This window comes from Megalops cyprinoides, chromosome 2 (genome assembly GCF_013368585.1).
Source record: "Megalops cyprinoides isolate fMegCyp1 chromosome 2, fMegCyp1.pri, whole genome shotgun sequence".
Lineage (NCBI taxonomy): Eukaryota > Metazoa > Chordata > Actinopteri > Elopiformes > Megalopidae > Megalops > Megalops cyprinoides.
The window spans coordinates 30,444,755-30,456,736 of NC_050584.1; the positions used below are offsets into that span (position 1 = coordinate 30,444,755).

General features: G+C 40.5%; 1 protein-coding gene across 1 annotated transcript; it reads right to left on the reverse strand.

Moving 5' to 3' along the window:
- Positions 1 to 2,618: 2,618 nt before the first annotated feature.
- LOC118773103 (E3 ubiquitin/ISG15 ligase TRIM25-like) lies at positions 2,619 to 10,578 on the reverse strand. The gene is made up of 7 exons (XM_036521865.1): positions 9,973 to 10,578; positions 7,269 to 7,364; positions 6,869 to 7,102; positions 6,567 to 6,726; positions 4,292 to 4,342; positions 3,801 to 3,835; positions 2,619 to 2,762 (listed from the first exon to the last, which is right to left on the reverse strand). Exons 1-7 carry the CDS (start codon positions 10,576 to 10,578, stop codon positions 2,688 to 2,690), a joined length of 1,257 nt encoding a protein of 418 aa, XP_036377758.1. The 3' UTR covers positions 2,619 to 2,687.
- Between the last annotated feature and the right edge of the window lie 1,404 nt (positions 10,579 to 11,982).

Genomic DNA, 11,982 nt, shown 5'->3' on the forward strand with positions numbered 1-11,982 from the left:
CTCACACACCAGGCATGCCTCCGATGGCCTCACGGCAAGCCATCCCACTCTTACACCATTTGTAGCGAAGGGCCAGAGCAGTCACCCCACCCGGTCTCAAACCCAGGTCTACGGGGTATCAAACATGCGACTTTGACCGCAACGCCAAAGAGCCAGGCTCGTTGGTATGGCAGTCAGAGCGCATACTCAACCGTAGTGACGGCACTCCATCACAAAGTTCAACGACAGATATGAAAAGCAGTGGATACCCTGCCCTGCAGTGGATGTATAAAGTCTACACACCCTTATGAAATTGCAGGTTTTTGAAATGTAAAGACAAAAATAACAACAATGTAAATGTCAGACTTTTTCCATCTGTAATGTGATCTTCCAATAAACAAAAATCCAGAGAAAAAACAAATAGACAGAGACAGGTTGAGACAGAGGTAAGGGTGTAACCTGTATGCATGAAATAGGAAGTATTTGAGAGACTGACCAAAGTTTCTTTTCTTTCTAACTATGAGGATGCAAAATGTCTGTACAGACGAGTTCTGCCTATACTTGTGGGAGGCGTGGTGCTGGACTGAAGCAAGTTTGAGATGAGAGTTACTCATAAATATCACACACAAACAACCACAAATGCACAAACACACACACACACACATACAGCGGCATGCAGAACATTACATGAGAATGTTTTTGGACAGACAGGAGAGGGAGAGAGAGGAGAAGAAAAGACAGGCAAACAAAGTGGATGAATCCGAAAACAGCACACTTCCATAAAAGGTCCTGTTGCTCTGTACAAGCTATATGATCTACAGAAAGCACAGCCTAATTGTAACAAAATCATATTCATTGTACAAACAGATCAAGAAAGTTTTGCAGGAATGCCCGAATCACAGGGGCTGATTTTAATGGTGGAAACAATCTAGTGCAGTGCATGATGGTCAGGCGCAAGTGCAAAGAGGCAGGGCCATCTTAAACACCTGCTGCAGGTGGGCTGGGGACTTTCATGAGCTGTGGGTGTGAACCGAGTGTGAACATTCCAAATTTTAAATGAACAGATAAAGAAAATGTTCCAGCAGAGCCTGGAAGCCTCCCCTTCAGACTGCATCCTGAACCCAGACTCTCCTCCTCTCCTCTCTCCCAGCACTGACATCCTAAAAGCTGCTGTGGACAGGCTGAGACAGGCTGTGGAGTCACTCACGGTGGGTACTGACACAGGTCCTGATTACTGCTACTCTATCACTGCTGCTACTGTACTTTTTTTCTCCTCACATTTCACAGTGTGACGCGCGTCTGTAGCAGTACCCGTGCTATGGCATTGCTTTGGACTAATGCTGCATCCCACCTTATTTTCTTTCTGTGTGTGTGTGTGCGTGCGTGCGTGTGTATGTATGTATGTGTGTGCCTCCAGGTCAGTGAGAATGTTTCTGTGCATACTTACATTTTGTATGGATTTGTAATATCTCACACATTGCGCTACTGCCAAGGGCAGGTCAGTTTGCTGCATCATACAATGACAATAATGATGGCAACAAGAACAACAATATCAATAGTAATTTACTCCAGGGAAATTATTTTTTAATCGTCCTTCAGGTCCATCATTGTGTAATGATGCAGCAGGGTATTATATGAAAATGAGAAAGAAACTGCTTCCAGATCAAAAAGTGCATTGTATCTTCACGGGGTTATGCTCCCACTCTGCTCTGGTATGCTGTGTGAGCTGCAGCCGTGTGAAAAATAGCCATTGGCTGCGAAAGAGTGTATCGGAGGACTGCGTTAGTCTTACCTCACCACTCATGTGAGTGCATATGAGCGGAGGTTGTTGCAGTAAGACTAGCCTAGTATGCAATTTGCAATTCTAAATACAGGATTGCATAAAGGGGAAAAAAACATTTATTAATCTATTAATTAACCTGTTGATGATAATCTAATTCAACAGGAATTTCAGAGTGAGATGGCAATAATCAAATGACAAACATTTTTCAATTTAAAGTTCTCAAAAATCATTCACAGTATAACATATATACACAAGAATAACTGAGGTTCCACTGCTTTTGATTTATGTTTTATATTTTTATCAGCATAACAATAAATATATGACTCACTGTCTTTGAATCCTTACTGTCACCAGTTTTATTTAAAACAAAATCTCAGTAAATCATTTTTGCATATTTAAAATATACTTTTAACTCATTTTCTCTGTCATTGTTTTTTCCCTCTCTGATTACAGCTGATTTTTCCTCTCCCTCATCAAAATTCATACAGTTTCACAGATGATCCATTAGTCCAAACCCCAAACCCAGGATAGAGGGGCTGAGTGAATGTGGTCTGGACTCTGTGGAGGAGGGTCATTGTGTCAGAGACACTGTAGAAGGACAGAGTTCCTGCCCTGTGATCCAGGTACACTCCTATTCTGGAGGAGGAGGGGACAGGAATTTCTCTGCGCTCCTTATTGTACCGAAAAAAGTAATTAGAATGAGTGCAAAACAATCTGCAGGACTTGTCATTACGTCCAAGTACACTGTCATCACCCTCTCCTTTCCTGCTGATCTCTTTATATGAGACCGCTATAGAAACCCCACCCACACTCCACTCAGCCTCCCAATAACAGCGTCCAGACAGACCCTCTCTGCACAGTACTTGGGGCCAGTAGCTGAATCTTTCTGGATGATCAGGATATGCCTGGGTCTCTTCCACACGTGTCACCACTCTCTTCCGTCTAGACAGACGGAGGTTTCTATGCGCTGTATTGAGGTCCAGTGTGAGCTGACAGGAATCTGACGCAAGAGAAGGAGAGAAGAGAGCTGTTGTCATAATTACATTACATAATTAACCTATTTTTCACTTGTGTTAATTTCATTTTTTCCTGGATTTTTAATTTGATTTCAGTTGTCTTTTTATTTTTTTGTATGTACTGAATTTTTTATGAATGTGATCTTTCATTTTTTAATATAGTGGTATTTACATTACTTTACATTGCATGCATTTAGCAGACGCTCTTATCCAGAGCAACTTCCAGCACAATAGAACATAAGTGTATCCATTCAGGTTAAATGAGCAACAGTGTCAGACTAGTCTGAGAACACTCCCAAGCCAGTGAGTGTCAGTATAACACCATGCAAGTCCTACCACAAGTTAATTTGTGCAATCTGACTAGGCAGCGGAAGCCAAGTATACTATCATACATCAGCCGCTAGAACACAGGATCCAAAATACATCACAAAACTACACGTAAAGTAAATATCAAATACTAGAGTTAGCAGGTTTGGGGGGCAAGGATTTGGGTGAAACCAAGATGCAGTCTGAAGAGGTGGGTCTTCAGCCTGCATCAGAAGATCGCCAGTGAGTCTGCTGTCCTGACCCCCATGGGGAGTTCATTCCACCACTGAGGGACCAGTTTCGACAGGGATCGTGAAGAATTACTTCACACAACATGTTTCTATTGGACATATATTATCATTCATACTGTATTTTAATAATTTATATTATGAATGTTCATGTTTAATGCCAGGATGACTGCAGATATGGCTGCCACCCATTCGCTAACGTACAGAACAGTTCCATTTTCATGAGTAAAATGTTGTTCTGTTTTGAAATGAAACCTGAATGTAATTTGTCCTGTGTTTTCCAGCGAGTTTTCCAACATGTGCAGCTACACGGAAATGAAACGGAAATGGAAACTACCAGGTTGGAACATGCTGGGGAGAGGCTGTTTGTGCGAAAGCAAAGCAAGTAGGTCTACTTCCAGCGCAAGCTTTAAAAATGGCTTCTGTCGAGAACGGGAAATGGAGTAGCCACGGCTCAGAAACACTTACAAAGCAAAATGCACAGTCTGTGGCTGGATCTTCCTCTGTTGGCCATGGCGGGGCATTAAAATAAAATAAAAGTAAAATAACATGCCTCAGGAGAGGGTAACCAAATCAATGCAGGGGGGTTTGATCAGGGGGCTATTTTAGTATTCTAAAGTAAAACAGTGGACTTATTGGTGTCAATGTCTTGTCAAGAATGATGATTTTTGGCATTTTAATTTGAACACAAAAGGTTTCATAGTCAGAAACTGCAATCTCAAAAGTCAGCTCTTGCTAATTCACAAAATCCTTGTGGGGGTAAACCCCCACCGTCTGTCTTAAAAAATCCAGTTTTCCATATTCTTCTGTGTTAGAGATGGCAACCCTAACTGCAGCTGAATTATCTCATGGATAAACTACTTTAAACACAGAAAATATTGTGAATGATCGTTTTCTTCATAATTCTTCATATTATCATGCAGTTCTTTCAATTTTCTTTTTTTTAAAAAAAGACTCACGTTGTAAGAAGTCCTCTCTGGTCCTGGGCTCTAGAATATGTAAGTTTTTCACTGGAAAGACAAAGAGAGCAAAAAGATGAAAGGATGAAATAAATTCACATAAAAAGATAAATTTATTTCTCAGCTACCACTGCTAAACAACAATAATAACATGAATTAAAAGTGTAATTAAGTGTAAAAGTGTAATTGTCTTGGCGAAAAGCTCAGTACTTTCGGCAGTTTACTAAACAGCAGTGACAGTTGGAACTGAGAGTTTGAGACTGCAACAATGTTGCAAATTCTATTAGTTTCCTTAGCGACTCACAGAGAGGTTATTGTCTTTAGACAGGTGTCTCATTAACTGACACAGAGGTGTACACAACCATCACATCAAATAAGCAATAACAGAAACTCCACATTTTCTGATTCATTTGGGGGTTAATGTGTCAGTATGCCGCTACCACATACAGTGCAAGTAAGTAACATGAGTAACATGATTTCTAATAATAATTGTTTCAGATACAGTACATATTAGAGCTGTCAAAGAATATTCTAAATTCGAATATAAATTCGAACTGTTGACAGAAACAGATATTCGAATGTTAAAATTAATATTCGTTTGTATAAATAAATATTATTTAGGAAAAAAAATATATTGCTGCTGTGTAGCGAGTTCTCGCGTGGGAGTAAACCACTGCTGCACTGCATGACGGACACAAGAGTCGATACACAGCGCACGTGAGCGTCCGAATGGTCCGAATTGTTGTGTTTTTTTAGAGGGAATATTCAAATGTCTTTTTTGGCAAATTTTGACAGCACTAGTACATATGTACATACACTGAGACAGCAAAGAAAACCACATATAAACCACTTTTGACAGCATTCTCCAGATTACTGCAATGTGTGGAAGTGAAGAATGGGGTCCACTCTGTTGGCAAAAGACTGCAATAAAAGGGGAAAATATCCATCTGAAACCCTGCATGCAGAATTCTGCAAAAACATATTGCCAGTGCTGAGGAACACCCCTAACAATGGCTGCAGGCCTGAATTAGGGTGTTAGATATCCTATGCATCCAAATAGGAGAACTAAAATTAATCATTTTGGAGGAATTCCATCAGACACTCCACAGTATACGGCCCTGCAAACCCAAGAGCTCAGCCCAGTCCCCTCAGTCAGCTGGTCCTGAAAGTCACTACACTAACCTACACTAACACAAAGCAGCTTCAGCTCAGGACAGCTACACTCTGCCAGCTAGAGTCAAACACATCATTAAACAAATACAAAAAACTTCTATCATGTCACTGCTGTGATTCTGTAATGTAAAGATGTAATGGTCAGGGCATTGGGACCCAGGAGCCCTTCTTCTTAGTCACCTGGTTAACCTTAACAAAGGGATCTATCTATGCCATCCTTACCTGTGATAAGCCTATGTCATTGCTACAGGTGCTAAGCCGTGCATTTGGGCAGAAGAGAAGCCAAGAAAGAGAAGACCGAAAATAAAACCACATTGTTATCCCATTCCTGCTTTCTTTGTGCACAGTGGAAATAAGGCATTTCTCGGACCTTTTTAAAGTAGGTTTTTTATTGTTTTAGATTGGTCAGTTAAAACAAGCTGTCGATGGCATACCAATTTTAAAGTATTGTCGGTAGATCTCTCTAAATCATAGTTATCTTTGTTCTCCGTTTCATGTGCAGCACGGATTAGACGGTGATTCCATGTGAACAGAATTAATTAATTGTATCAATAAATAGAATTTTGTATTCTTAGAAAAATCAGCATCCATCTGTTTTATTTAATTAAATAAGGCTTGTGTGGGGCTTTTTAGTCAGCCTGTCAATAGGGTTCCCTCACCCCTTACTGTGAGGGTGGCATAGTAAATCCAAATTCCTTAACCTACTGAGGGTCACAAAGAAATAGAAATGACTTTGACAATAACTGCAGATGTTTATGAATGAATATAATTTTGAACTTTAGAGAGACTAGAATATAGATAGAATAAATATCATTTTAGATCACATAAAATTGCAAAAAGAACCTGATGTTTCAGAAAATATTATTCCAGATTTGTATTGTCTCAGTTCTATCAAATCAGGAACATTTATAGCAAAAAAATCACATCTGAACTTGAATTCGAGATAATGGACAGTATGTGGACTATATCAGCATAAGTTTGTATCACAACCAATTACAAAGGTTCCTGATATTACTGGAAAGAATTCCTGAATTTTAAGAGTCTATATTTATAAAAGGAACTATACTTTATAAATTAGGAACTATATTTCTGCTGCACAAACCTGTTTCACAGATCTTCTCTAATTTCCCCTTGCAGATATCCTCCAGTTGCTCTTTCAGTTCAGAGAAAGATTTCCTCACAGCCTCAAAAGAGACGTGTGGATTGACAGTGATGCTGGGTAAGTCTCCAGAACCAGGCAGGGCACAGAGAGACTGACAGTTCTACAGAGAGAGACAGACAGAGAACCATAAAGTCTCAATACACATTCCTGTGGAAATAATAGCAATAGTAATCTGTGCAACATACTATACCATGTATCTACAATGCACATACTGTAAACTGTCAGTGAGCCAGTGATGTTACCTGGAGGAAATGGATGTGATCCTCTGTGTGTGAAAGCTGCTCCAGCTCAGCCTCTCCCCTCCTCAGCTCAGCAATCTCCTGCTCCAGTCGCTCCAGGAGTCTTTCAGCCCGACTCACTGCAGCCTTCTCCTGATTTCTGATCAGCTTTTTCACCTCGAAACGCCATCTCTTAAAGGAGTGCATCAGCTCACTAAAGATCCTCTCACTGTCCTCCACTGCTGCCTGTGCAGAACACTGTTAGGAAACAAGACGAGGGCTGTTCATTGTAACTGTTCCCCACATGGGGCTAGAAAGTAGCCCAAAACTGGGCTCCTCACTGGCTGACTGGAGGAGAGCCCTGATTGAGCTTTGAAATGAATCTTCCAGCAGCCAGCTGTTGTCTTCTCTGGTCAGTACCCACCGTGAGTGACTCCACAGCCTGTCTCAGATCCTTCAGCTTCCTCTCCCTCTCCTGGATTCTGTGCTGAAATTTGCTCTGTGTCTTCCCCAGATGCTTCTGTAGAGATTACATTACATTACAGCTTGCTTTTCATGTTATATTATGATATACTGTAATTATTAGGGTGATTTTCTTAAAGGGGAACCCTTTAAGGTGACTGCCACCTCACTGTTTTAACAGTAACATGTGAGCCTGTGGCAGAACTCCCTGATGGAATGTGTGTATATTAGTGCTGACCGATAAATCGCATTTTCATCGTCATCGCGATATGAACATGCGCAATAAACACATCGCCAAAGACTGCCTGAAACGCGATGAATAAGAAAAATCATTTTACTTACACGCGCCATGCATTCACACTAAGCATGCGAACATCTGACTTATCACAGAGCCGCCCAATTTCACTCCCTTTCGCACCGCCATGAGCTATGTGCTCCCGCCGCCACGTTCTTCCGGGTAAGATGATGCGTCCCTTAAAACTTATGTTCCACCAATGAGCGGACAGGGGCAGGGGCGTAGCGAACGCTGATAAAATGCACTAAAGCGTGCATTTGTGATAAACTACAATCGGCCATTTGGACAGGGTTGTTAGTCTGATTTCAAGTGACGTCACATAAAAAGCTGAAATCGTGTTGCACGCTATCAAAACCGATTGCCGACAAGGTTCGCTTTGGAAAAAGCACTCAAACACCACTCTGCCAAGTGAATACTTACAATAATCTGCTAACCGTGCTAACAAACCGTAGCTAATTCTGCGCAGGAACGAGTGTTGAAATTGATGGCTAAAGTGCACGTTTTATTTTGTTAAGTTGACGCGATCTCCAACTCCAAACTATTGTCATTTCCGTCACACAAGTCAGTGCGATATCACTGCTAAAAACAATTATGCCAAACCTGGAAGCCCGGGTTAGCGGATTCTGTTGTATTTCCGACCAATAATCTGTTGTTGGTGTTATTAGTTAGCCAAAATCGTTCCGAGTGACCCTGTGAATGAGAAACTCATTTTCGTTTTGATATTGTGGCTCATTAGCTACCATATCAAGCTGAAGTAAAATTTCCACTCTTGATTACAAAGGTGGACGATACAGCTGTCTTCAACTTAACTTTCTAAAGCACCTTGAGTTGCATGCACTTTCTGTCATGTTTTTATGTTTTTGACAATCATCTCTGCAAATTAATAAAATTACTATTAAGCAGATTAAAGAGTAATGTTATAATTTTATTATTTTGAAATTTTATTTTAGATTTAGAATGTTAATTTTACATTAAAATGTATTATATTTTATAGAATGTAATTTCCCATCACATCAACATTTATTTTTGGCCCACAGCCCTCCATCCAGATTAATTTTTGGCCCTTCATAGGAAAGAATTTGGGCATGTCTGGTTTAGAAGAAAATATTTTAGGGAGCAGGGGAAATTAAACTTTAATTTCTTATAGTTATAATGTCTTCTTTAAATTAATGTTCTGTTTAATTGGTTGGGTATTCATGTCCAATTTGTTCAATAAAAGCATGTTTGAAATAATTTATTTCATTTCTTTATTCAATGGGCATAGGCTATTCAATGTGTGAGGTCTATGTACTTAGCAGTGTACCTATTAAAGCAGAAAGACATAGGAACTGTATAGCTAATATGCACACTTCAATATTTGTTTTTATCGCAAGTCATATCGTCATCGCAATATTGAACAATGTTATCGCACATCGCAGATTTTCCTCATATCGTGCAGGCTTAGTGTACATGTGTACAAATACACAGATACATACATGTGTGTATATATATCAAAACTATCTTATATTTTAGATTCTTAAAAATAGCCAATATATTCTTTAACTTTTGTATAGAAATACATACATAGGGATCAACTTCACAATTTATATTTATCTAAGAAAAAAATTCAAGCATTTAAGCATGAGTCTTTAGATCAAAATGTATCTTAATCAGGTGTGTCCAAACTTTTAACCGGTACTGCATATATAAAGATGAATAGATGGATAGATGGATGGACATCTATATTGATATGGTTTGTTTGTTTTTTCCTGTATGTGTGTGTGTGTGTGTTTCCCTTCTTTGTTATTTCTGTTATTTTCTTGTTTTATTTCCTCTGGTGTTTTTGTCTGTCTGGTTTTGTCCGGTTGTTTTTTCTGTTTTTTCTGTAAGGTATGGACTAGAGAACTGCTTTTAAATAATTATTTTGTGATTATGTTTTTTGGTCACGCTCCTCTTGTGCTGTGATATTGGGACAAACTGTGATGGGAGAGGTATTGTAAGGACCCAATGATGTCATGCGTCTCTTTTTCTGGTCTAGTTCGCTGGCCGCAGTAGAGCCACTCTGCCATCTATCCAGCTTCAGAGCACCGGCCCCTGGGCCTGTCATGTATCAGCCGATCGGTCACCCGCACTAGGAGAGTATTAGATGCAGGTTTGGTGATATTGCATGCCCCACTTGTATTGGGGATCCCTGAATATAAACACCGCCATAAGCAGTAGTCTTCACTATAATAAAAATTATAATAAAATAAGTAAATAGCAGAAGACATAATAATAGTAGATATCTATACTACGGTGTTGAAAACCTATTTTAATTCACATGAATCATGTTCAGTTTCTCTCTTGTTATAGTCAGTATCTGAGCTGTTAGACCAAGAGTTCCAATCCTTACCTGTTTCTCAGTCCTTTCTGCTGCAGCTGAGACTGTATCATGGCCTCTGTGTTCCTCCACCATGCACAGCAGACAGATACACTGCTGATCAGTACGACAGTAAACCTCCAGCAGCTTGTCATGATGAGAGCAGATCTTCTCCTGCAAGTTTCCAGTGACCTGGACCAGTTTGTGCCTCTTAAAAGCAGGAGATTCATAATGAGGCTGGAGGTGAGTTTCACAGTAAGAGGCCAGACACACCAGACAGGATGTGGAAGCTTTGCGCTTTCTAACAGCACAGACATCACATGCCACGTCTCCAGGTCCAGCGTAACAGTGAGCAGAAGGAGCAACTGTCTTCTTCAGGTTCTCCACCACTTCAGCAAACATGGTGTTTTTGTTTAACACAGGCCTTGGGGTGAAGGTCTCTCTGCACTGGGGACAGCTGTAGACACCAGTATGATCATCCTGATCCCAGCAGCCCTTAATACAGCCCATACAGTAAGTGTGCCCACAGGGAATAGTCACCGGATCGTTCAGTAGATCCAGACAGATCGAACAGGTAAACTGGTCCTGACCCACTGAGATTCTGGCCTCTGCCATTTTACTGTAGATAATGATAGACATGGAGTTTACTTTCGTTTCTCTGAAATCGCGTGACAGAGTGGGAGTGACTTCCTAGTTCTCTCCACATCTGCAGGAGGCGTGGTGTAGGAATGAGTCCGAGCGTTTACTCATAAATATCACGAACAATCACTACAGTAACTGTGCCCACAGGGAATAGTCACTGGATCCTTCAGCAGATCCAGACAAATTGGACAGGTTAACTGGTCCCGATCCAGTAGATCTCCAGCTTGAGCCATTTTACTGCATTTGTGAAAGATAGAGAGAGTGGGAGTGATTTACCTGTTCTACCTGTACCTGCAGGAGGTGTGGTTTTGGACTGAAGCCAGGCTGAGAGGAACAGGGTAAGCAGTTAGTGGAGATTTACTCATGAATCAGACACACATACACAAACACACACACACATACAGAGTTTATATATTATACTATATATGTATGGGAATATGGTTACATATGCTCATACATTACACTGTATATGTATGGGAATATGGGTTTATTTCCTTACATATTAGACTAAATATGGCTCTAGTGCTGGTTGGGGCTCATTGAAGTGGGACTCTGCCCCCCTCTTCTTTGTTGAATTTGCATCTCTGTGTATCAGAACAGAAGACATAAATAGTCAATTTCACCCCATTCTTTGTTTTTGGTCTCCTGAGAAGAGACTGAAGGTTAAATCCACTAACATTCAAGACTTTTACGTGGATCTCTGTACTTTATAATCAGTTTCAAAAGAAGCAAATCCAATCCTTTCTTACTGGACTGAATCTTCTTTTTTCAAGAAAGATCATTGACATTTTAAACTTGGCAGGTGCATCTGGTCACAACTTCCTCCAGATTCCAGTTCCAGGCACTAGCCTCATGATTGCTAGCAGTTCGACACAAAACACTTAACATGGAGGTCTTCACTGATGGCTATGTATTTTCTCTGCTCTGGGTGGATCCAGGTGATGGTCCAGGTCTGGGAGTGTTGTTAACGAGGTCTGACACTGTTGCCCTCACAGCTTGGATGGATACACTTATGTTCTCTTGTGCTGGAAGTCGCTCTGGATAAGAGTCAAAACCTGAAGAAATTAAAGCATTATTTCTGATCTACTTTAAAGTGAAATTGACATGAAATCACACTTCCCCAGATGTACCTTTTTGGTGAAGTGAAGCAGTCAGTTTATACAGGCTCATAGAAAAACCACTGAAGTACGGGGCTTTCATTTTTACCGAAATTTTATTTTTCTCCTGTCTTGAGTGTGGTTATTGAGTAAAAACACCAGAGGGCGCTTGTTTGTTTCACAGTAGAGGGATTCAACTTCAACTGACAGACAGCAGTGGGGAATAACGCGGTGTAACAATCAGACAGTTGTTATTGTGTGTCTGACTGTGTGAAGCCTCAGCTGTTTTGAATTTTCCACCTCA